The 26,739-nt window shown below is 48.5% G+C and overlaps 1 protein-coding gene across 1 annotated transcript in view; it reads left to right on the top strand.

The window, feature by feature from the left end:
- Positions 1 to 11,515: 11,515 nt before the first annotated feature.
- The window catches only part of PYGB (glycogen phosphorylase B), a 53,886-nt gene continuing 38,662 nt past the window's right edge, over positions 11,516 to 26,739 (top strand). Inside the window, exons 1-2 of the mRNA XM_021666241.2 lie at positions 11,516 to 11,845; positions 25,684 to 25,785. Coding sequence (XP_021521916.1) covers positions 11,603 to 11,845; positions 25,684 to 25,785 — 345 coding nt within the window. The 5' untranslated portion in view covers positions 11,516 to 11,602. The remainder of the gene's footprint in view (positions 11,846 to 25,683; positions 25,786 to 26,739) is intronic.

Raw genomic sequence — 26,739 nt, 5'->3', positions numbered from 1 at the left:
CGCCTGGGTGTTGCTGGCACCACTGGCCTTAACGAAGGACCTGGAGCCCTGTTGAGTGTGGGTAGGGCCAGGAGGCATTGGATAAGACAGGGAGGAAGATGGTGGCAGGCCCATTACTGTGGGACGTGGGACCCCACAGGCCCGTGGCCCAGGTCCAGGGAGATCTGCCACACCCACAGACGCTGCCCGCGAGGGGGTGGCTGCCAAGTGTGCCCGGAGTGCACTTTTACACTTGTATACACCAGACTACAACGAAGAGCTTCTCCAGACCCCGCGCCCACAGCCCCTCCAGGTGCACGCAGCCGGAGGTTCAGCCACTGTCCTTCCTAACCGGCTAGAGGTCTGATGCCCAAAGGCTTCGAGTAACAGGATGTGCTCTTTTGGTCTAGTGTCTCACCCAGCATTACTCATCCATGTGGGAGGGTGAAGTTGTAGGTGACTCATCTTCGTGTTGGTGTGAATATGCCACAGTATATTTATCCATTCCAGGGATGATAGATGTTTGCATAGTTTCCAGTTTGGGACTGTTCTGAATAGGGCTGTTCTGAACATTCTCGTACTTGGCTTGCGGTGAGCATAAACATTCATTTCTGTTGGGTGTTTTCTTTGGAGTAGAATTGCTGGGTTATAGGGAGGCGTTTGTTTAGTGAACACTGCCAGTTTTTCAAAGGGATTGTACTAACCTATAAGGAGTTGTGTTGATGTAGAAACTGAAGGTGCTGAGAAGCACATCAGGGTCAGTGGGTGACATCAAGGACACTCCCAAAGTGATGTTGAGGGGGTCCAACTTGAGATATTCAGGGCCATTTCACAGGCATCCCAAAGGACAGGGGCTCCAGTTGACATTGTCAGTCCTGACAAGAGAGGACTGAATTCGAATCTCCAGCATTTGCTGTAGGATTTGGATTTGAGGGGAGAATATCTGTAATGCCAGGCTGGGAGTCTGGAGATGGAGAGCAGCATGCTTTGATGGAACTGTGGGCCGCGGAGACACAGGCTAAGGAAGGAGATGGAGCCCAGGCAGGCTGGCAGGCTGGGTGGGTCCCACAGGTTCTGAGAAGGTACAAGGGTTTGACTGCCTTCCCCTCCAGAACTCGTGTTGAATTTCGATTGCCAGTGTAATGGCATTGGGAGATGGGGTCTTTAAGAGGTGATTAAGGTATGAGGGCTGCACCCTTATGGTGGGTTTAATGCCTTAGTGAAAGGGCTTTGGGAGTGGATTCTCTCTTGGCTTTTCACCTTCTGCCATGTGAGCATGCGGGCTTCCTCCCCTCTGGAGGACACACCGTACAAAAGGACACTGTGGGGAGCCGCGGTGGCTCGGGCCAGTTGTCCTGGCGCTTGAGGAGGCGAGGCTATGCGTTCAAGGCCAACCTGGGCAATATGAGAACCTCTCATTCATAAAAAAAAAAAAAAAAAAAAGGACACTGTGGAAGAAGCGAAGGACCCCACCAGGCCCCAAACCTGCCGGCACCTTGACCGCACACTGAGAAGGACACTCTATCCTTAAACTTTTCAGCCTCCAGAACCGTGAGGTTGTGTTAGTCCATTTTTACATTGCTCTAAATACTTGAGACTGAGTAATTTATAAAGAAAAGAGGCAGCTGAACAAAGTGGCTCATGCCTGTAATCCCAGCACTGTGGGAGGCTGAGGCAGGCGGGTCACCTGAGGTCAGGAGTTTGAGACCAACCTGGCCAACATGGAGAAACCCATCTCTACTAAAAATACAAAAATTAGCTGGGTGTGGTGGCACGCACTTGTAATTCCAGCTATTTGGGAGGCTGAGGCAGAGAATCGCTTGAACCTGGGAGGCAGAGGTTGTAGTGAGCCAAGAGTTCTGGGCAACAGAGCAAGACTCCCTCAGGAAAAAAAAAAAAAGAAAAGAGGTTTAGGGTGGGTGTCGTGGTTCACACTTGTAATCCCAGCACTTTGGGAGGCTAAGGCAGGTGGATCACTTGAGGTCAAGAGATCGAAACCATCCTGGCCAATGTGGTGAAACCTCGTCTCTACTAAAAATACAAAACTTAGCTGGGCATGGTGGCACATGCCTGTAATCCCAGCTACTTGGGAGGCTGAGGCAGGAGAATCACTTGAACCTGAGAGGCAGAGGTTGTAGTAAGCTAAGATCACGCCACTGCACTCCAGCCTGGCGACAGAGCGAGATTCCATCTCAAAAAAAAAAAAGAGGTTTATAGCTGGGCATGGTGGCACATGCCTGTAATCCCAGCTATTCGGGAGGCTGAGGCAGGAGGATCACTTCAACCTGGGAGGTGGAGGTTGCAGTGAGGTGAGACCGTGCCACTGCAGCCTGGAGACAGAGCGAGACTCAGTCTCAAAAAAAGAAAAAAAGAAAGAAAGAAAAGAAAAGAGGTTTAATTGGCTCATGGTTCTGCAGACTGTACAGGAAGTGTGGTGCCGACGTTTGCTCGGCTTCTGGGGAGGCCTCAGGAATCTTACAATCATGGTAGAAGGCTATGGTGGGGGGCAGGCAGATCACATGGCCAGAGCGGGAGCAAGGCATGGGGCAGGGGTAGGGCACACACTTTTTTTTAAAAAATTATTTATTTATTTTTTTTATTGCATTTTAGGTTTTGGGGTACATGTGGAGAACATGCAAGATTGTTGCATAGGTGCATATGTGGCAGTGTGATTTGCTGCCTTCCTCCCCCTGACCCATATGTGCCATTTCTCCCCATGCCATCCCTCCCCGACTCCCCACCCCCCGCTGTCCCTCCCCTATTTCCCCCCAACAGACCCCAGTGTGTAGTGCTCCCCTCCCTGTGTCCATGTATTCTCATTGTTCAACACCCGTCTATGAGTGAGAACATGCGGTGTTTGATTTTGTGTTCTTGTGTCAGTTTGCTGAGAACGATGGTTTCCAGGTTCATCCATGTCCCTACAAAGGACACGAACTCATCATTTTTGATGGCTGCATAATGTTCCATGGTGTATATGTGCCACATTTTCCCTGTCCCGTCTATCATTGATGGGCATTTGAGTTGGTTCCAGGTCTCTGCTACTGTAAACTGGTGGGGCACACACTTTTAAACAACCTGAGAGAACTCACTATCTCAGGAACAGCATCAAGGAGGTGGTACTAAACCATTCATGAGAAATCTGCCCCTTTATCCAGTCACCTCCCATCAGGCCCCACCTCCAACACAACTCAACGTGATGACAATTCACCATGACGTTTGGGTGGGTAGGTCTTTGTGTTTTGTGTGGATGTGAAGCTCAGTGCCTGGCTGGCAGTCGGTGCAGTGCAGATGGAGCCAGCGTACGAGGAACGACGGAGGGGTTGTTTGCTGATGGGGTCGAGGTCTCACTGAGCTGCTGTCCCCTCGGGGCCTGACGGGTGGGAGGTGGCCAGAGGGAGGACTCCTCCTGGGTTGTCTGAGGATGCCGGGCCAGCACACTTGGGTGGCGCAGAAACAGTTCCTAGGGACACTGTTTTCTAGAGCCACTTCCACAGGTGCTGTGCTCATCTTTCTCACTTAATTCAGACCAGCTGGAGAGAGCCAGGCTTTCTCAGTGTGAACTTAGCGCTTCATCTGGAGAGGCAGGACATTTCAGCAGTGCGTCCTGCCGGTGCACTGGATCCTTCCACTCAGTGCGATGCTGGCAGGTTTGTGTTGACCAGATGTGTGGGAGGACCCCTGAGTGTCTAAGTGCTGATTTCATCCCGGGCCTGATACTGACTGAGCAGGAAGTGGTGGGCTGCAGACATGCACATCATCGGTGGCTCAGCCTGGCCCTCTGAGCCCTGCCCCTTGGATGAAACCACTCGCCTGGTCACTCTGGGGCAGCGGGGAGTGCAGTCCAGTGCTCAGCTTCACAGTGACCACCACAGCTCTCAGGGTGGTCCCGTTTAACATCTCCCCTCTCCCCCAAAGTCAGGAAATGTTTCTGGCTTGGAAGACAGCAGGGTGGTGGCCCTGGAGTGTGACCAGCTTGCTGTCTCTTTAGCATGCTCACCTGTTCATCACTATCTCCTGTCAGGGGAGGGCTAGGGCAGGGTACCAGGTCTACTCTCGCCCCAGCTCTGGAACTCATCTCGCAGTCATTCAGTAGCGGCGGTTAGGCCTAGGTCACAGATGCCTTGAGGCCCCCCAAGAGGCCCTGCACCCCCACCCGCACACTGGGGAAGTCCTGCTAGAACCAGGCCTCTGGGTTAGAAAGGTAGCCTGCCCAGCAGCAGAGATTCACATGTTGCACAGTAAAAAAAATGTCCTGAGCTGGGCACGGTGGTTCATGCCTCTAATCCCAGCACTTTGGGAGGCTGAGGTGGGTGGATCACGAGGTCAGGAGATCGAGACCATCCTGGCTAACACAGTGAAACCCCGTCTCTACTAAAAAAATAAAAAATAAAATAAACTAGCCAGGCGTGGTGGCAAATGCCTGCAGTCCCAGTTACTGGGGGTGCTGAGGCAGGAGAAATCGCTTGAACCCAGGAGGCGGAGAATGCAGTGAGCTAAGACCATGCCACTGCACTCCAGCCTGGGCGACAGAGTGAGACTCTATCTGAAAATAATAATAGTAATAATAATGCCCCAGAGGTGCTCACTAAGCAGGTGGGATTCTGGGTTTGGAGCTTTGGGAATGTGCTAGTCACAAGCACTATGGAAAGTTTTTATTTGTAAGTTTGCCTCAAGTATTATTTGCACTTCTATAAGCCGTGTCCTAGAAGCCTGTAGTGTGTTACTGTGTAATATACTACATATGTTAGTGTGTAATATACTGCGTTATGTTACAGCAGTGTAAGTGAGCTTTGTTCTTCTCAGTGCACTGAATCAGACTCAGTTTGGGTTTGTCCCCTGGGCGGCGATGCTAAGTTGCGTCACTTCATGAAGCTGGAATCTGCCATGCCTCTCCATTGCAAATCCCTTTGCCCTTTTATAGCTAATAAGGTAATGTATAGGGTGAAGCTCTGAGAAGGAATTAATCCCCTATTCCCCTGTGGCTGTTGTCCAGTAGTTCTCACATCTCCTTCTGCATCGACTTGGCGTCCTATAGAGAGGAGCGGCTTCCTTCTTCCCCATCTCCATTTCGTTTTTTCTTAGGATCACTCTGGTCTCACGGAGTCTTTTTCCTTTAAAGTCAGTGTGTTAAAATCATTAGTGTCACTATCTGTTGACACACCCCAGTGGAGGGAGGGCATCATTTCTACTGTCATTCCAACTGGTGGACTCTTTTATTACTTTGAGCTTTATAATTTCCAGCCTCTCAAAAATAATGCATTTGTTATTTATCTCCGTTTCCTGAAAGCCTAGGTCTGTGTTCATTTGCAAACATGAAATTGACCAGCACAGATCTGCCAGAGGCGTTGCTGGGATCCCAGAAAGATTTTCCCTCTGCACCTGAGTTCTCAAGGGCCAGCGGCGCTTCTGAGTCACTCATTTCACAGCAATTGATGAGGCACTCTTCAGGTCCTCAAGAAGCCTAAGCCTAGGCAGACCAAAACTGTCTGTTTTCCACACCCCACTTCTAAGTCCCACAGCATCTGATTCCATTTACAAGAAATCTTTCATCTCTTTTTCTGAGGCAGAGGACAGGAGACTTGCTACAGATAGAATCTTAAATACCTATTTAAAAGAACTTTAGGCTGGGCACAGTGGTTCGTGCCTGTACACTTTGGGAGACTGAGTTGGGTGGATGGCTTGAGCCCATGAGTTCAAGACCAACCTACACAACATAGCGAAACCTTGTTTGTGTAATAAATACAAAAATTATCTGGGCGTGGTGGCATGCACCTGCAGTTACAGCTACTTGGGAGGCTGAGGTGGGAGGATCACCTGAGTCTGGGAGATTAAGGCTACAGTGAGCCGTGATCACACAACTGCTCTCCAGCCTGGGCAACACCATAAGACCCTATCTCAAAAAAACAAAACAAAGCAAAAAAAAGATAAAAGAACTTTAAAGGTAATGTATTATCTCCAACAACACAGAATAGCTCACTACAACAGTAACTAAATCAGAACCAGCATCTATCCCTTCTTAGTAACTTAATTTTTTAAAATCACCTCCCAAACAGAGAAGACAGAGGCATAGAGGACAGTCTGGAACAGGGGTTCCCCGATGCTGAGGTGAGCAGACCTTTGACCTGGTCACCACTCTGATCCAGGCTGCCAGAATAGTCCTTCCTCTTAGACGGGCAAACCTGCTTTTCAGCTTCATAGAAAATGAAAGCATTGCCCAATTTCTTTCTATTTTGCCTGTTCTGAAGCCTGGCAGTTTTGCTGCTAAAATGGATGATGAAGCTGAATCCACCTGTTGGTTATTTAGGGAAGGAAAAAAATCTTTTCTCCGGCCTATGTTAGGGTCTCCAGCTAGGGGCCCTTTAATTACACCAGCCAAAGGCAATTCAATCAGGCAAGAGAAAAACAAGTTTATTGGCATGTGCATTGCACTTACAGCACCTGACAACGAGTAACCCAAAGTGTGGTCAGAACGTGAGTTCATCTGTCATCTTAGGCTGACACAAAGGAAAGGGCCTGGAGCTTCTGGGCAGGGGAGGCATGTTATGGGAAGGTGTCTTGGTCCATTTTGTGCTGCTGTAACAGAATGGCACAGACTGTGTAATTTATTTTTTTTAAAAAGTGTCTTATCTGGCTCTTGGTTCTGAAGACTGGGAAGTCCAAGACATGGCACTGGCATCTGGTGAGGGCCTTTCATGGAACGTCGTAGTTTGGCCCTCTCTTGGGGGCCACTCCCACAACAGCATTAATCTATTCTTGAGGGTGGAGCCCTCATGGCCTGATCACCTCTGAGCAGTGCTACCTCTTACACAATGGCAACTGAATTTCAACGTGAGTTTTGGAGGGGATATTCAAACCTCAGCAGAAGATGACCAGGAAAAGTATGGTTTACCAACAAGGGTTGTTTAGGAAGGTTTGTTATACAGATTTAAGTCACTACCTTCTTCCATTGATAAGAGTTGTTATAAGATATCCTCTTCCTTGCGTGGGAGAGGGAGACATGGAAATTTCCTTTATAATAAATGTGAATTTCTTTTACAAAATGAAAACTGTTTTTAGAGCTTGTCCTGTGGTCTGCTGGTTCTTAATGGCCTTTAACTAAAAATAATCCACATGCAAACAGGCATATTTTGGGGTGGCATATCCCAGTGCCCCTCAGATGCCTCTTTTGTGAACTGTCCAAGTAGGTGCCCACCTCAGGACCTTTGCATTTGCTGTTTCCCCAGATTCATTCATTCCTTCATTTTTTTTTTTTTTTTTTTTTTGAGATGGAGTCTTGCTCTGTTGCCTAGGCTGGAATGCTCACTGCAACCTCCACCTCTCGGGTTCAAGTGATTCTTCTGCCGCAGCCTCCCAAGTAGCTGGGACATGCACCACCATGCCCGGCTAATTTTTGTATTTTTAGTAACTTCAGGGTTTCACCATGTTGGCCAGGCTGGTCTCGAAGTCCTGACTTCAAGTAATCTGCCCGCCTCAGCCTCCCAAAGTGTTGAGATTACAGGGGTGAGGCACTGCACCCAGTCCATTCCTTTATTTTTTTGAGTCTCAGCTCGAATATCACCTCCTATAACTAACCACTCAACTTGCTTTTCTTCACAACACTTAAAACTATCTAAAAATTATTTATTTGAAAATGATGGCCAGCACAGTGGCTCACGCCTATAATCCCAACACTTTGGGAGGCTGAAGCGGGCAAATCACCTGAAGTCAAGAGTTAAAGACCAGCCTAGCAACATGGTGAAACCCTGTCTCCACTAAAAATACAAAAATTAACCAAGTGTGATGGTGGGTGCCTATAATCGCAGCTGCATGGGAGGCTGAGGCTGGAGGATTGCTTGAACCTGGGAGGCGGAGGTTGCAGTGAGCTGAGATTGCACCATTGCACTCCAGCCTGGGTGACAGAGCAAGACTCCGTTTCAAAAAAAAAAAAAGAGTAAATAATAAATAAATAAATATATAATTTATTTGAAAATGGTTGTGATAATCCTGGGACTTGTTTAGCCACTCCAGTGATATTAGTGGCCGGGGGAGGTGAGGAGACGTGATGGTGAGAAGGCTCCTCCCTGTGTCAACCATGCACATTATGAAGGGTCATACCATGAAGATTCAGTATTGGACTGAGTGCCACAGGAGAGGTGAAGGACCATGGCGGGTCCCAGGAAGAAGAAATTACATCTGGGTAAGGTGACTGTTAAAACAATTCAATAGCATTTGTTAAAGCATGGTACCAAAGACTATTCACGACCATCATGATAGGTACAGGGACCACTGCAGCTGGGTCTTGCAGCAGGGGAGAGAGATTGGGCTCAACTCTGAAAACAGCACGGGCAAGTGGGAATTTATAGCCAAGGATCAGGGGAGGGGTCAGTGGATAGACAGTTACTAAGAGGACACTTCAGGGGCCTGGGGGATTCTGGCTGAACCACCTCACAGAAGTCCTGCTGAAGGCAGGCCAGGGAGATAGGACATCATGGGGGATGGTGGAGCATGGGGAGCCTGATCAGATGTCACCGAGGGGGATGAGAGATGAGGGGCAGGGAGTCCTTGCTAAACTGACAAAGCAGGGATTGCTAAAACGGATGTCACAAGGAAGTGTATAATGGCCCTAGGAGAAGGTTCAGAAGCCTAACAGAAGTTTGGGCAAAGAACTTTTGTCAGGATCATGGAAAATTTCATAAAGTGTAGCTATAAAAGAAAGGACTTAGACCGGGCACAGTGTCTTACGCCTCTAATCCCAGCAGTTTGGGAGGCCGAGGCAGGTGGATCACGAAATCAGGATTTGAGACCGGCCTGGCCAACATGGTGAAGCTCCATCTCTACTAAAAATACAAAAAATAGCCAGGCGTGGTGGCATGTGCCTGTAATCCCAGCTACTCGGGAGGCTGAGGAAGGAGAATCGCTTGAACCTGGAAGGCAGAAGCTGCAGTGAGCCAAGATCATGTCACTGCACCAACCTGGGTGACAGAGCAAGACTCCATGTCAAAAAACAAACAAACCAGAAAGGACTTAAAATTTATTTAACCAAGGTAATAAAGAACTAAAAGTCAATCCAGTAAGAGAATACATAGGCCTTAAGTCAGCAACCATTGGTGAAGACCGTGGCCTCTAATTTTTCTTACCAAAACTTATTCCAATTATAAAAAAAAATTGTAAAAAAAAAACAGGAAATACAAAGTTTATGGAGAAAATAAGGAAATCCCCTGATAATTCTTCCATTCAGAAATAACTAGTGTTAGGTTTGGATATATACCTGTGTTTTTACACAGTCGTCCCTAGCCACATGTAGTTATTTAATTTAAATTTAAATTAATTAAAATAAAGTAATATTTAAATCATTTCTTTCATTTCTGCATTACATCCTTTTTATTTCTGTCTTTCATTTATCAGTATTGTGTCATCTATCAACCTAGCTAGCTATTAAGATAGTCATTCCTGGCTGGGTGCATGGTTCACAACTGTAATCCCAGAATTTTAGGAGGCCGAGGCAGGCAGATCACAAGGTCAATGGTTTGAGACCAGCCTGACCAACATGGTGAAACCCTGTCTCTACTGAAAATACAAAAATTATCTGGGCGTGGTGGTACGTGCCTGTAATCCCAGGCACTTGGAAGGCTGAGGCATGAGAATCGCTTGAACCTGGCAGATGGAGGTTGTGGTGAGCTCCACTGCACTCCAGCCTGGGCGACAAAGCGGAGTCTCCATCTCAAAAAAAAAAAAAAAAAAATTAGTCATTCCTTTTAGCAGCACAATGGTTTATGATGTTAACTTTGAGAATAGATACGTTGTTCCAGGCATGTGCAGTGGAGCAGGGCTTGGCTGTTTCCCTTATTAGCTGTGTGGTGTTAGGGAAGAGTTGACTTCTCTGTGGCTCACCTTTTCCATTGTCAGGCAGGGGGATAATAGCAGGCTATTTGCAGGGGTCAGAAGTTAACACATGTACAGTGCAAGTAATGGTCAATAAGTGTCAGCTCCTCCATTCTTTGCCAGGTGTGCACCACAGCTGGGGGATGAACCTTTACTACACCACAGCAGAAAACATCTTTGCACAACTTGCTTTTTGTTTTTTGAAGCTTCCTTGAAATCTATTCCCCAGAGTGTTAGAAGTGGTCATAGGGCACCATCATTTTTATGACTTCTGAATTGCCAGATCACCCTCAGAGAGATTGCATCAGTGTAAAGAGCTTGCAGTCAAGTTCAACCCCACAGCCCTGCCATCTGTGCCCGAAGTTCGACCTTGTTGGCTCCAGAATCCCTAGGGTATAGTGAAGTAGTGAATCCCCGAGCTGGAGCTGGGTGGGCTGTGAGGTCATTCCAGATTGACTAACCTCAACCTCTGAAGTCTGCAGCTGGAAGGGGCTCCAGGTAAGAAGATGACTTCGGAAGCATCACACTAAGAAAACTACTGCCCCTGGACTTTTATGGCATCTCCTGCGGGCAATTTTTACTTCCATGAAATTCAATAACTTTTGTAGCCCCTTCAGCCCAAGACCACCAGGAGCAAACCTGAGGTCCCACGAAATCGGGTCTACTGGTCCACTGCAACGAGGGAGAGCCTCCCAACAACAAAGGGAAAGGCAGAGTTCCTACAGGATTGGGGGAAGGCGGAGTTTAGGTGAACTTTACATGAAGCAGCGTTCCCACAGGCTGAGGCCAGCAGGGATGTGCTCCTTGGGGACCAAGTGTGGGAAGCCGTGTGCAGATGCCCCCTATCTGGAGCTCCAGCCTGGGTTGGGATGGAGGAGGCTAGTCTCGGTCAGGGGCTGAGCTCCCCGCCAGACAGGCATGTTTCCTTCTCCCTGCTGTAATCTCAAAGCGCACAGCGACTGCCAGAGGGTGTTTTCGGGAGCAGGGTTTCTTGGAGGGCTACGGGGCCACGGTCCCTCCGAGGAGGGGTCGTGGTGGCACTTGGCTGGGGCCGCCTCGCGCCCTCGGGAACGGGCGTCTCCAGCTCACTGGCAGCTGGTTTTCTCCACGTCTGTCGTCGGCCTGGAGTGGCAGGCAGGTAGCTGGTGTTTTCAGAGCCGCCCTGCCCCGGACGCGGGAGACCGGGCCCAGCAGTGTTGGTGAAGGCCTTTCACCAAGCTGTAATCAGTTTCTTCGAACGTTTACCAGGCCTCGGCCACAGCCTGGGCCCAGCGCGCTCCCGCAGGGCAGCCATTGACCCGGTGCAGGCCGCGCCGGCCGTAGGAACCCCCGGAGGGCCGGAGGGCAGGGCTCCTCTCCCGCACCGCCCCCGGGCTGGCAGGAGCGGCCAGGACCGCACGCTCGGAGGCCTCGGGTCTCTTGCCCCCTCCGGTCGCTCCCACTTTCTGTCGGACTTGGCCAACGGGGAGGCAAACCCCACTCTCAGGTGGCATGGGCAGGTGTAGCTGCGGTCTTGGAAGACACCAGCGCTCTCAGCTTGGAAGAACCTGGACTCCCGCCCCGCCTCCCCGGAGGCCCCGCCCCTCTCCCCGGAGGCCCCGCCCCTCCCCCAGGAGGCCCCGCCCCGGCGCAGCGCGCAGGCGCGGCCCGTCCCGCCCGCAGAACCGCAGTGCCGGGCGCCAGAGTCGCTGCAGCGTTACCGGTGTTCGCGTCTCCCGCCGCTCTCCTCCTCCATCTCCTGTCCTCCGCCTCGGCCGGCGAGATGGCGAAGCCGCTGACGGACAGCGAGAAGCGAAAGCAGATCAGCGTGCGCGGCCTGGCGGGGCTGGGCGACGTGGCCGAGGTGCGGAAGAGCTTCAACCGGCATCTGCACTTCACGCTGGTCAAGGACCGCAACGTGGCCACGCCCCGCGACTACTTCTTCGCGCTGGCGCACACGGTGCGCGACCACCTGGTGGGCCGCTGGATCCGCACGCAGCAGCACTACTACGAGCGCGACCCCAAGGTGAGGCGCCACCCCGCTCTGCGCGCCTGGGCCCGCCAAGGGGGCGCCTGTCTCCAAGCGGCGCCCGCGGGGGTCTCGCTGCGGGGCGGCCCGCCTGGCGCTGCCCGCGTGCCTCCCAGGCCTGCGGCCAGGCACAGCGCAGTAGGCAGTCGCCTGGAAGCTGCGGCCGGCGGGGGCCCGGCATCCCCTGCCCAGGGCCGCGCCCACAGGTCCCCTCCTCTGGGAGCCCGCGCCTGGCAGGGTCCGCAGTCCCCCGCATAGGATGCTGCGCCCCGGAGCCTGGCAGACGTTCCCGGCCTCTTTCTGGCCGTGCGCTTCCGCGCTGGCTGCCGAGCTGGTGCTCCCCGCCCCTGCCCCCCGCAACCCTTTGTTTTCCTGCAGGAAAACGGGACTGGAACCAGGCCTGGGCAGCCTTGTGGGTTGGAAGCGGGTGAGCTTGGTAATCTGCAAGGAATTGTGAGACTTTTGTGTGTGCACTGCTTAGAAGAAAATCCCTGACGATGCCTGCTTCACGCAGGAGGGGTCCGAAGCTCAGAGATGGAGATGGAGCCCTCGAAGAAGGCTCTGTCTTAGAGGTTTCCACACCTTTGTTGGAGAAATTTACTCGGGTTAAAGTTCACAGAGATTGTCTAATTGTTACTTTTTATATCTTGCAAAAATGTGTTTGCAGTAGTGAAACTTAAAGTCACTGATTATCCTCGTTAGTCTTAACCATATTAACTATGGGCCTGTGTTCTTCCTGTTCTTTTGCTATTCCTTAATCTATATACACATTTTTAAAAGTATAATGCACGTAGAGGTTTTTAGCTTTTCTGTTTCATTCGTAAACGTTTGTAAACTTTTTCACTGATAGTTTTGCAGGTCAGTGGGTAGGCCTGGTAGTTTTCAGTTTGGTAGGTACCTGGTAGCCTTGCACAGCCCCCTGTTGCCAGTTTCTTTGTTGTTTGTTTTTAAACTCTTAACCATAGAGGATTGTGTCTACTACACTAACGTACAGGGAGAACTGGTGAGGAAAGGACGCGCTTGCAGACCTGAAGTCACTTGGCAGATTTTACTTGCAGTGTACACCTAGGCACTGAGCACTTGCTTTATGGATGGTATTTTAGAATATTTTTGTAGGACATTAAGATATGTTTAATACAGTTAGTGCTGACTGAGATTGGTTGCTTTTCCAAACTTATTCTGGGGCATTCTTTTTTTTATGAAATAGGGATGGTAAAAAGGACAGATTTGTTAGAATACCAACTGGAGCTCTTCATATTTAGTATGCAAAACAGAAAGAAGTGGCAACAAATGGCCAAAACAGGTTATAACAAGGGCTTGGGATGACTTTGCCAGGAAAAGCAGCCAAGATGCAGTGGCTCCCCCAGAATTCCCTGCTGTTGATGCACAACATTTTTTTTTTTTGAGACAGAGTCTCACCCTCTCATGCAGGCTGGAGTGCAATGGCTCGATCTCAGCTTACTGCAACCTCTTCCTTTTGCCTTAGCCTCCTGAGTAACTGGGATTACAGGTGCATGCCATCACGCCCAGCTAATTTTTTTGTGGAGACAGGATTTCACCATGTTGGCCAGGCTAGTTTTGAACTCTGCCCGCCTCGGCCTCCCAAAATGCTGGGATTACAGGCGTGAGCCACAGCACCCAGCCCACAACATTATTTTTATTGTCCAAGTGGCGATTGGCGAGGGCACAGCTTTGCCTTCGCATTCAAGGGCATTTCCCTGGAGCTGGACCGGGACTTGGCTCTACACTTGAGGGTGCCCACTTGGGTGTTTATGTATAATCAGATCCTGGAGGCCAGCGATGGCTCAGGTATTACGGAAATGACCTTCATGAACAAGTCAGTCCCTGCAACAAAACAGGTTTTCTGATCTCTGTGAGGTCTCTTTTGATTGTCTACTGTGGTGGCTCTGGGTGGAAACCTTTCTCTTAAGCCACACACTCTGTAAGTTGTAAAGTTGTAAACCTTTCTCTTAAACCACGCAGTCTGTAAATAAGCTCTCTGCCTATTCTGAATAGGAAGGACATGTAAAAGTGGAAAATTGGGATTTCAGTGTTTCTTTGGCTAATTCATGATGAAAATAAGCTTGCCATCCTTTCTCTGGTAAAGTTACATGTTTGTTGGTGATGAACCAGAAACCAGTCCCGCCAGAGCCAATGAGGGGAGGTGGGCTCCCAAGAAAACACCTGCTGCGCCTCCCCCTCAGCCAGAAGTGGCCTGTGAGACATTGACCGGCACACTGCAGACTGTGGTAGTGTGACACTCTGGAGTTCCTAAATAGAATGCTTTTATTGTTATTATTGTCTTTTTAAAAATTATGCAAGTCCTGAAGGAAAAATTATTACTAGAGGGGAAATTAGAAAATATAGAGAAGCCAGAAGGAAAAAATTAACTGTGATCCTATAACCCACTTCTATAACCCACATTGTAAATACTATAAATATTTTGTGTTCTACATTATTTTTTTCTGTATTGACAGAAACTTGTTTTTAATACATAAAGTAGCATTATACAGAACCTATTGTTTCGTAACTTGTAGCAGTTTATTTTTGGTAAATAGCAGAAAGAATAGAAGTTGGAGTGTTCAGAGGAAGATTTGTGAAGCTTTGCCATGCTTGGCAAATCATCACGTCAAAACATCTGGCTAACATAGCGAGTTTTGTGCTTGGAAAGAGGCTGCAGTTGGTCATGAATGGGTTTTCTGAAGTGGTGGCAAGGTGGTGAGAAGAGTCCAGCCTGAAGCTGCAGAGCCTGGGATTACGCTGCATGGAGAAGAAAGGTGTGCGTGATTCATCCTGGCCTTTCCATTCGGTCTGTGCAACTGTGGGCTTGGGTGGATTTCTTTGCCATTCTTGGCCTCAGTTTTCTCATCTTTAAAATGAGGGGAATCAAGCTGGTGATCTGTTTCTGAGGTCCCTTGCCATTCTGAAATGTTATAAGAGTTTTGTGTTTGCTTACAAAACGTTTCAATTTCATATTGAATTGACATTCTATCTCCAGAGAGAATTTGAGGATTCTTATGCAAGATGCAGCACAAAAGGTTCAGATTAGAAGGCCTCAAAGCGAAGATTGGAGTGGGCCAGTGAGGGTCAGGACACAAAACACAGACCAGGATCCTGGCAACGAAAGCAACCCATGCCCAATTATGAGAGTCACAGGATCCCTGCTATGATGTCCCCAAAAGACAGGTGCACAATGTGCTGGGCCACTGACCTGCAGCACTCCTGCAGTGGATGTAACAGTCAGTTTTCGAGATTTGTTCCCATAAGCTCCTGGCATGACTGCAACACAGATTAAGGAAAAGCAGCTCTACCTTGGGGCCCACACTTCTGTCCTAAGTATTTCTAATAAGATAAACACCATGAAATACGATTAATCTTTTGGTTTGGCTGGATCCAGGAGTTAAAGGAAGTTGAACTAGAGAAGTGTTTTTGCAGCCCCGACTGCCCCGTGATCTCCACTTCTGGGATTCTGTTTTAATTCGTCAGTTGTGGGACCAGCCTCTGGAGTCTTAACACTCCCAGTTTTTCTGATGTGATTCTACTTGTATGTTTGAAGTTGACCTTGCGTCTCCTGGACAGGCTTCCCTGACAGCAGATAGCTCAAAGTTATTTTCTCTGGCCAGTAGCTGATGATGGGTGCTGTTTTGTGTTGCTGACAGCCAACCACTTGGAAGGTAGGCCCCAGCTGTCATTTTTTAGCATATGGAGAAGCCTACAGTGTACGTGCCTTCATTTTCCACAGAAGACAGACTGTGGTCTCTGCCCTTGCAGGCTGTGGTGGCTGGTTTTATGTGTCGACTTGGCTGGGCTATTGCGCCCAGATAGTAACGTGGATGTGCCTCTACGGGGGTGGAGGTGTGTGGTGTTTCCCACACTGAGTGTCCTACAGTTCAGTTCTGTTCTGATGCTGTCTACCTGGAGGTAGCACAGGCTACAGGCTGAGTCCCACAAAGCAGCTCCACCCTGATGTCAGCTGCACATCAGGCCTCCCTTCTGATCTGTGACCGACAACAGCCTCCTTGGGTTTGATGATTTGCCAGAATGGCTCACGAAACTCAGGGAAACACTTCACTTGCATTAACCAGTTAATTATAAAGAATACAACGCAAGAACAGCCAGGTGGAAGATACACAGAGGGCAAATCTGAGGGAGGGTGTTGGGGCTTCCATGCCTTCTGCAGGTGCCACTGTCCTAGCACCTCCAGGGTTCACTAAACTGGAAGGAAGCTCTTTCCCCTTCAGTTGGGGATTTTATGGAGGCTTCAGTTATCTGGCATGATAGATTAACTCATTGGCCATTGGTGATGAGCTCAGCCTTTAGCCCCTCTCCCTTCACTGGAGGTTGGGGGTGGTGGGAGGGGTGGGCCTGAAACTTCCAACCCTTTAATTACAGAGCTGGTTTCCCTGGCAACCAGCCTCTGCCCTTAGGGCCTTGCCAAAAGTCACCTCATTAACATATGTCTGCCTTAGTTGAAAGGGACTTTTTATGAAGAAGTAAGAGACTTCTTTGATCTTTATTGCTCTTCTCACTTGCAAGGGTGTTACCAGCACTGGCCAGGAAGAACCAATATGTATATCTCATTACATCACAGTTTCACAGCCTCCCATGGAGGAAGGCCTTACAGAACAAACCCTGCCATCGGCTACCTTTGCCCCGGAGATACAGCTTGCCTGGGTCTCCAGCCTGCTGGCCCGCCCCACCCTGCAGGTTGTGGCATTGCATTTCCACAGTTGCATGAGCCAATTTCTTAAAATAAATCTGTCTCTGTCTACACATACCTTACTGTTGGTTCTGTGTCTCTGGAGAACCCTGACTAATCCACAGGCGCCATGTTGGCTTTATAAAATATGGCTGGGCGCGATGGCTCATGCCTGTAATCCCAGCACTTTGGGAGGCCGAAGTGGGTGGATCACCTGAGGTCAGGAGTTTGAGACCAGCCTGACCAATATGGTGAAACCCTGTCTCTACTAAAAATACAAAAATTAGCTGGTTGTGGTGGTGGATGCCTGTAGTCCCAGCTACTTGGGAGGCTGAGATAGGAGAACTGCTTGAACCCAGAAGGTGGAGGTTGCAGTGAGCTGAGACTGTGCCATTGTACTCCAGCCTGGGCAACAGAGCAAGACTCTGTCTCAAAAAAAATAAAGTAAAATAAGGTAACTGAGGCCAGACGTGGTGGCTTACGCCTGTAATCCCAGCATTTTGGGAGGCCAAGGGGAATTACGAGGTCAGGAGTTTGAGACCAGGCTGGCCAACATGGTGAAACCCTGTCTCTACTAAAAATACAAAAATTAGCTGGGCATGGTGGTGCACACCTGTAGTCCCAGGTACTTGGGAGGCTGAGACAGGAGAATTGCTTAAACCAGGAGACTGAGATTGCATGAGCTGAGATCGCGCCGCTGCACTACATACAACCTGGGCAACACTGTGTGACTCTGTCTCAAAAAATAAAAATAAAAACATAAGATAACTGACCCATATCGCAGCCATATTTCCTTTTAAACTTTATGTGATTTCAGACTCTTTTTTTTTTTTTTCTTTTCTTTTTTTTTTTGAGACGGAGTTTCGCTCTTGTCACCCAGGCTGGAGTGCAATGGCGCGATCTCGGCTCACCGCAACCTCCGCCTCCTGTGTTCAGGCAATTCTCCTGCCTCAGCCTCCTGAGTAGCTGGGATTACAGGCACGCGCCACCATGCCCAGCTAATTTTTTGTATTTTTTAGTAGAGATGGGGTTTCACCATGTTGACCTGGATGGTCTCAATCTCTTGACCTCGTGATCCACCCGCCTCGGCCTCCCAAAGTGCTCGGATTACAGGCGTGAGCCACCGCGCCCGGCCCGAGACTCTTAAAAGTTTCAAGAATAATACAGAGAATTCTTGTAATTCCTGTATACCCTTCATCCGGGTTCCCCAGATGTTAAATGTTGCAACACACTTGTTAGGTCATTTTGTCTCCCTATTAAGTTCATTTTTCTCTGAACCATTTGAAAGTAAGTTATAGCCTCATTGACCCTTCACCCCCAAAAACCCCAGTGCCAAAAACATTAGGGTGTACTCCGGAAAAGCAGGGGCGTTCTCTTACATACCCCCAGTATAGCAGTTAAATTCTAGACAATTATAAAAAATACAAACAAGAAAATTGAGAGCACTTTGGAAGCCTTTTCAGATTATACCTATTTTTTCATTAAACAGATCAAAGCTTTATGCCATTTGGAAATTCACAGCATCCTAAGACATGCAGCAAATAATAAACCGCAGCAGATAGGAGCTGGCTTTTTCTCCCCATCTCACCTGTGCAGAATGGCGTTCTTAGGATACGTGAAGGGAGAAGAGAAATGAACACAGATTTAGAAAGGTAATTTGACAATAAGAGAAGTTAGTTAACTGTGCCTTCAACAGTATTTTGAGTAGGAATGACATGTCATTTTAGGTGCAGCTGACTGGCATTTCTCAGTCTGCAAACAGTTAAAATGAAAGATTAAAGTATCGTCGTTTAAAAATTATGACTGGCAGCTCACTAATTATAAATATAGTTTGACACAGTCCAGATCACTTAGTGTAGGTTGATTAGGCCCTGTCCAGTGATAAGAAAAGGCTCCTATCGCTGTCTCGCTCTGGGTTGGGAGTACGTAGACTTTTTGTGGAGCTTAATTGCATGGAGGACAGAAGAGAGTGGACTGTGGCAATGCATGTCATGGAGTGTAGAAGGAATTTGTTTCCTGCAGAACCACGTGATCTCTAAGATCCCTCTAAGTTCTAAAGTTCTACAATTATTTTACATTTTACATTTTCAAAATTCAGCAAACAGACCTGTGTTCAAGGCCTAGGTACTGGAGTGAGAAGAAAATCCACAATCCATGTTGAGAAGCCTGCCCACTCCTCATGGGAAGACAAATTTTTCTGGCACTTAATTTGTGAAGAAAGCACTATGTGACTTCACAGGCTGGGAGCCTGAGAGATGTGCTCACTAATCCTCATGTCCTTACAGCAGATGGGTTATCAGAGTGCTCTGTAAACAACTCCCCAGAAGCACCCTCAGGCACAGGGAGTGGACACTGTGATACTGTTAAGGAAGCCGAAGACCAGGTCTGGTGGGTGGGAGGCCCCTCAGCATCTCTCCTCCCGCTGAGCCTCCTCAGTTCCCCGGGGTGATATCTGAGCTGGCTCAACTCACCTGCAGGAGCTGGCAGGCCCAGCCCAGGGAGGTGACCCCTTTGCGTCTGGAGGGGCCAGGAGCCCCCCTTTGCCCCAGAGCCTAGTTGGTGGAACGTGGTGCCCACTGGCCTCCAGCTGGCTCAGTGGCCCATGTCCCTGTGTCATATCAGGGACAGCTCTGTCCACAGTGCTCAGGCAGCAGGGAGGGGCACTCTGCCCTGTGAGCCACTCTGTGCCCACATAGGAACCAGTAGAGGGTGGCTGGCCTGAGGCATGCTGGCACTGACAGAATCTAATAGACAAGAGGAGAGTTGCTGTGCTTTCCCAGGGACAGGAGGACCAGTTTCAGACTAGATCTTCCTGCAGAATGAGGCTACTCATCTTGGTGAAAACAGCCACCCAACTCTTTATTTTATTTTACTTGAGATGGAGTTTCACTCTTGTTGCCCAGGCTGGAGAGCAGTGGTGCGATCTGTGCTCATTACAACCTCCACCTCCCAGATTCGAGCGATTCTCCTGCCTCAGTCTCATGAATAGCTGGGATTACAGACGTGTACCACCATACCTGGCTAATTTTTGTATTTTTAGTAAAGATAGGGTTTCACCATGTTGGCCAGGCTGGTCTTGAACTCCTGACCTCAAGTAATCCACCCGCCTCAGCCTTCTGAAGTGCTGGGATTGCAGGTGTGAGCCTGGCCCCAACTCTTTCGTTTTCCTGAGTGTTGGGAAAATTCTCAATTTTTCCACCAGTGTTCAGACATTAATGTTAAACAAAGACTCTACTTAGCAATCCCTTCAGAAAAGGGGGAAAAAATTGGCGATCTCTCCAGGCCTAATTCTGTGAATCTGTCTGTAAAGAGCAAAGTGAGGCTCTGCCTGTTGGTGTTATACTCTCTTCAGCATCTGTTAACTCCCAAGGTGTCTGTAGGTGATTAGTATGTTGTGTACTATTTGTGCTGATCATATTTTCATCTATCTTTGAGCTTTATGGGTTTCTATCATTTGCCTGGTGGTGTAGGCATTGCATGTAATAAATAAACTCTATTAAAAAAAAAGTGGAGGGGTGGGCTTGAACCCAACAGGCAGAGGTTGCAGTGAGCTAAGATGGCACCATTGCATTCCAGCCTGGGCAACAGAGCGAGACTCTGTTTCAAAAAAAAAAAAAAAAAAGAGGCTGCCTTTAGGCTACTTAACACTTGTTATAGTCATATTGCAATTGCAAGAAGGGACCACGCTAGAAAGATCAGTGGCCTAGTTCAGTCCCAGGCAGCAGGGTCCCCTTAGAGCAGAGCTGCTGAGCAGGGAGATTAAGGGATTCTGTTGGCATTTGCAGGCTGAAGCCAGTGAGAGTCTAGTTCTTCAGCTGCTGCTCCCTGAGCAGGGAAGCCTTGTTCACGGTTGCACAGGAGGAGCCAGAGGGGAGCGAGTACAAAGAGGCTGTCCTGCAGCAGCAGGATTTGGGGTCATGGAAGAACTGTGTCCCTAGGCTGCTGTGAACAAAGCCTATGCCTTTACATGTTTTTTTCCAGAACTGCCACCTGCTAACTTATTAGGCTCTGCATCTCTCCTTGAAAAATCTGGTATGGCGGGGGAACCAGCCTTGCCTGAGTCCAGTGCTAGCCTTGTGTGAGCCCACAGGTGAATGTGGTCTTCTCAGAGGCTGAGCGACTTGCCCAGGTCACCCAACTAGCCAGGGCAGGGAGCTGGGATGGGACCCTAGCCTGTACCATTCAAGCCTGCATGTCCTTGGCCAGCTCCTCCAGCAAACCTCTTTCAGTTTCATGGTTTTCACTCTGAACCATCTTAAAGTAAAAGCAGAATCAACACATCTCAGCACATGATGAAAGTTCTTAAATTGAAACGAGTTGCAGTCCCCAGGACAGAGCCTGTGGCTGGGCAGGCCCTGGGCAGTGCTTTGCTGTGCTGCGCAGGAAGTTGCAGAACCCTGGATGTCTGCACGCAACCTGGAGGACAGTTGGAGACACACAGGCTTCGAGTGTAGGCCCAGCACTTCCCGCATCAGTCCTGTCTCTTACAAACAGAGATGATCAAGCTCTTGGGACATAACCAGTGAACTTTTTTCCCCACAGTAGAAAAGTTCCTAAGTAGAAATTAGGAACTTTTGCAGAAAGATCAAACTACAACCTAAAAATATACATTTTAGCCAGGTATGGTGGCATGTGCCTATAGTGCCAGCTGCTCGGGAGGCTGAGATGCGAGGATCACTTGAGGCCAGGAGTTTGCAGCCAGCCTGGGCAACATAGTGAGACTATCATCTCTTAAAAAAATACACATTTTTAGTTAAAGGCAGAATAAAAACATACCGATCATGTTCCTGGCCTGTCAGCTTTTTATAAAACCTCTTGTTAATCCTTGACTCACAGTATTTTCTCAGACAGCCAGGGTCTAGTTGGGCTCAGTGTGATTTATGCCTGGACAGTGCCTGTGGTCTCCTCTCCAGGCAGGGAGGCAGGTGCTATGGAAACTCCATGGTTCAAATGTAGTGGAAATGAAGGTTAGCAAGAGGAAAAGTCCCCCAGAGGCCTGGCTGTGAGTGACAGTAGCAGTAGCTGTACTTACAGCAGCTATGGGACTCATTAATGATGCTGCTGTAATTTCTTGTGACTGAAATTCCATCGGACTTTGGAATTTGGACAGTAATGTAGAAGCCATATATTCAAATGATCTAAAAAGTAGAAACAGCCCATTAAAGATACAGCTATGATGTGTGTGTGTGTGTGTGTGTGTGTGTGTGCTTTCTATTTGTAGATTTAGATATTTATAAAGTATTCTTAAATTATGTATTAAAAACTTTATTGGCTGGACGCGGTGGCTCACGCCTGTAATCCCAGAACTTTGGGAGGCCGAGGTGGATCACCTGAGGTCAGGAGTTCAAGATCAACCTGACCAACATGGAGAAACCCCGTCTCTACTAAAAATACAAAATTATCAGGCCGGGTGCGGTGGCTCACGCCTGTAATCCCAGCACTTTGGGAGGCTGAGGCAGGTGGATCACGAGGTCAAGAGATTGAGACCATCCTGGTCAACATGGTGAAACCCCATCTCTACTAAAAATACAAAAAAAAAAAAATTAGCTGGGCATGGTGGCGCGTGCCTGTAATCCCAGCTACATAGGAGGCTGAGGCAGGAGAATTGCCTGAACCCAGGAGGGGGAGGTTGCAGTGAGCCGAGATCACGCCATTGCACTCCAGCCTGGGTAACGAGTGAAACTCCGTCTCAAAAAAAACAAAAAACAAAAACAAAATACAAAATTATCCGTGCATGTGTGGTGGCTCATGCCTGTAATCCTAGCTACTTGGGAGGCTGAAGGAGAATCGCTTGACTCCAGGAGGTGGAGGTTGCAGTGAGCTGAGATTATGCCATTGCAGTCCAGCTCAGGCAACAAGATTGAAGCTCTGTCTCAAAAAATATATATATATATGTATATGTGTATATATATATATATTATTTTTTGTAATGACAGGGTCTTGCTATGTTGCCCAGGCTGGTCTTTGACTCCTGGGCTCAAGCGAGCCTCCCACCTCGACCTCCCAAAACGTTGGGATTACAGGCCACCACAGCTGGCCAAAAACATTTTAAAGGTTTTATTCAGCCTCTTTTCAGAGAGCCTGGTGATGCAGACATTAGGTGTCCTCAGTCTTTCACACCAGTATCTTTCTCCCCAGTCCCTCTCATGCTCTCCGCCCGCCCACCCCACCCCACCCCACCTCACCTCTGGTTCAGTTTTTTCTCAGCCAGGTTTTGTTTTCAGCTTCGCCTTTGTTTTGCATTCAATGGTACCTTCAGTTCTGTGGTGAACTTATTTCACTTCTTTCCCATGCTTGGTTAGATCCTTTGTAACCTAGTCATTATTTCTTGACTTACTGGGTAAGTCTGTGTTTATGAATTTCATTTGCCCCTGGGTAAATGCTTTGTGCTCTTTGCCTATTGTAGTTTTTTGGGTTTTTTTGTTTTGTTTTGTTTTTGAGACAGGGTCTCACTATGTCGGCCAGGCTGGAGGAGTGCCGAGGTATGATCGCAGCTTAGGGTAACGTCTGCCTCCCAGGCTCAAGCAATTCTTCCAGCCCCCTGAGTAACTGGAACTACAGGGGTGCACCACCATGCCTGGCTTTATTTACTTATTTTTGATACTGAGTGTCACTCTGTTGCTCAGGCTGGAGTGCAGTGGCACAATTTCAGCTCACTGCAACCTCCACTTCCTGGGTTCAAGCAATTCTTCTACCTCAGCCTCCTTAGTAGCTAGGATTACAGGTGCCCACCACCACGCCTGGATAATTTTTGTATTTTTAACAGAGAGAGGGTTTCACCATGTTGACCAGGCTGGTCTCAATCTCCTGACCTCAAGTAATTTTGCCTACCTTGGCCTCCCAAGGTGCTGGGATTACAGGCATGAGCCACCACGCTTGGCCTTTTTTTTTTTTTTTTTTGTAGAGATGGCCTTGAACTTCTTGACTCAAGCGATCCTCCTGCCTCAGCCTCCTGAAATGCTGGAATTACAGACGTGAGCCACCGCGCCTGGGCTCATCAATTACTCTTTCTGACACAAGGTGTATGGGAGATAAATTCAGATACTATACAGTTCACCCCTTTAAAGCATACAGTTGGATATACTGGCTTCAGGACGTTCACGGAGTTGTGCTTCTGTCACCACAATCAATTTTAAAGCATTTTCATCACCCCAAACAGAAACTCCAAGCCTAAACCCCTGATCCCTACCTTTAGGCAACTAGCAATCCTCTTTTGATTTCTTTAGATATGCCTGTTTTGGACATTTCATATAAATGGATTTGTAGAGTTTGTGGTCTGTTGTGATTGGCTTCTTCCATCGAATGTGTTGTAGTGTGTTTCAGTGCTTGATTCCTTTTTTAGGGCCAAATACTACTCCATTGCGTGGATATAGCACCTTTTTTGTGTCTGTCAATTGATGGACATTTGGGTTGTTTCCACCTTTTGGCTATTATTTACAAGTGTTGAAGGGGACATAGGCTTTCCTTTCTCTTGAGTGTGTATATACCTGGGGGTAGAATTGCTGGGCCAAATAGTAACTCTGTGTTTAACTTTCTGAGGAACTGCCAGACTCAAAAAGTGCTGGGATTAGAGGTGTGAACCACTGCACCTGGCTCATCACAGCCTTGACCTCCTGGGCTCAAGCAGTCCTCCCCCTCAGCCTCCCTTGTAGCTGGGACCACAGGCATACGCCACCATGCCTAGCTAATTTTTAAATTTTTTGTAGAGAGGGGTCTCATTTTGCTGCCCAGCTTGGTCTCAAACTCCTGGCCTTAAACAGTCCTCCTGCCTTGGCCTCCCAAAGTGTGTGAGCCACTGTGCTCAGCCATAGTAATTGTTTTCTTAATTTTATTTTTGGAATGTTCATTGTTAATGAACATTGGATATTTATATTAATCAATCATGAATGATTAATTAAAAACAATAAAGATAATTGATTTTGTGATAGTCTTGTGTTCTGCTACCTTGCTGAATTCATTTATTAGTTCCAAAAGCTTGAATGTGGCTTGAATTTGTGAAAATTTGTTGATCACTCCTTCTTTTATGACCTTACAAATTTGATGACTACTGGTCAGGCATTTTATAGAAAATTCCTCAATTTGGGTTTGTCTGCCATTTTCTCACGATTAGACTAGGGTTATGGGTTTTAGGAAGAACACACAGAGGGGAAGTGTCACAGCACACTGGGGTGCTGGTCAGTGTGGTCAGCTGTCTTCCACTGTCAAGTTGCTGCTGTTTCCTTTCAATGCTCCTCAGCAGGGCATCGCTACATGAAGCCCACCCTCAAGGTGGCAGGCAGGAAGTAAGCTCCTCCTCCTGGAGTGAAAATATCACAAAGAGTTTGAACCCCTGGTTAAAACCACCACAGCAATTAGTAAATACTTCAGGGGAGATGTTGGCTGTGCAGATATCCTGTTAGTCCTTGGAGTTGTGCCCGCTGATCTCAGCGTTCAACCCTGGCTGCTGCAGGCCCGTGGATGCTGTGAAAAGTACTCGGTAGAGCATGTTGGACACCCAGAACCCCGCTCAGGGCCCAGGAGGCACCGCATGGGTGGCCGTCCTTGCTACAGCACCTCACTGGCACAGAGCTGGTTCACTTGGCAACCCCAAGCTAGCCAGCCAGCAGGCACCGGCCAAGAGACTTCTGCCAGGGGACCTGAACGTGTCCATTCAGTCATCTGTGCTGGCAGTCACTGGGCGTTTCACGTGGATGCTAGAAGTTGTGCTCAGGGCTTTACGTTGAGTACTAGAAGTCATGGCCTGCGTTACATCCGTGTTAGAGATGTGAAGTGACTTGCCCAAGGGCACATGGCTGGTAAGAGGCTGAGCTAAGGTGCAGATCCGGGTCTGTCCAGTTCTGGGTGCCTTGGCCCCAACCACCAACCTACCCTGCCACTCATCATGGAAAGTTAGTGTGTGTTCACCCAGGGACTCGAGGGTTGGGGAAGAGAAGGCCGTGTTGAGGAGGGGTCTCCCAGGTGGGCTGCTGTTGGGGGCTGCGGTCAGCGGGCTGGCTGACAGAGCAAGCCGTTTTTGTGCATGGGGTCGACGTAAATGAAATCCCGAGTCAGGGCTTCATGGGTCCTGTCATCTCTGTAACCTTCCTAAAGTGTGGGATAGAATGAAAAATCTGATTCTTTTCTTTTGCTTCCTCAGCGCATCTATTATCTTTCCCTGGAGTTCTACATGGGCCGCACGCTGCAGAACACGATGGTGAACCTGGGCCTTCAGAATGCCTGCGATGAAGCCATCTATCAGGTACAGGGCCTTGTGGCCGGGCTTCTGGGTGGTCCCTCATGGTGCTTTGAAGTCTGAATTGATTTTTCTGCAGAGGTGAGCACTGATGTTAATACTGGCAGCTATCTGGGGTTGGGGAGATTTATGGCCTGTCCCCTCCTGGAAGGAATGGGTCGGTGGGGCTGCTCTTCATTTTCAAGGGGAGAAAGTAAGAATTGAATGGACCGCAAGCTTGGAGTTGAATTGGGATGGAAAGGTGTGGAGGTTCTAGAGGCTGTCGCACACCCGACCCCACCTCTGGGGCAGATTTAGAGCGCTGCACCAGTCGTTGGTATTATTCCATTTTTACTTCACCAAACTACTAACCCATGTCTGGTTTCCCTCCCTCCACCAGAGATGACCTCCAGAGCTCACCCTACCCTCTAGTTGTAAAAGTGCTCCTTTTTCCCTAAGAATAAAAACTGTCTTTCCTTGGGAGTTCTTCATTAGCACTTGTTCACTTTGAACTTAATCCTTTCACAGTTCCTTTGAGGTTTTAGAGCAAAGCAGCCATTGGCTTCCTGGTCTGTCTCCTCTTCCCTTCAGCACCCAGTCTCTAGAGTGTAACCTTTTACATGTGATTAGATGGGCGTCTTTACAGCAGGGGACCCCTCCACCTCAGTGCCTTGCTGCCGCCTTTGCTTTGCCTGGCTTGGGTTTGAGGGGGGTGCTTGTTGGGAACAAATATCTTGCATGGCTGGGAGGTGGCTCAGCTTTGCCTGCGCTCTGTCTTCCCCTGCAGGACTTCATGGAGAGCTGTGTCTGTGCACAACAAAATGCAACAAAAACTTCACTCCCCATGTTCGAAATTACCTAATGCACTAGAGTTACCCTGGCAGGTGATTCATCATTTATGTCTTTTTACTGAATATTAACATTAGGGCATGTCTGTAAGAAGTATAGAACATGCAATATCTTAGTCTTATCTTTGGATTT

Source organism: Aotus nancymaae, unplaced genomic scaffold (genome assembly GCF_030222135.1).
Source record: "Aotus nancymaae isolate 86718 unplaced genomic scaffold, 86718_ANA_hifiasm-v0.15.2.pri h1tg000001l, whole genome shotgun sequence".
In the NCBI taxonomy this organism is placed as follows: Eukaryota; Metazoa; Chordata; class Mammalia; order Primates; family Aotidae; genus Aotus; species Aotus nancymaae.
Note: the sequence above shows the minus strand (reverse complement) of the source record. Positions and strands in the feature narration are given on the sequence as shown.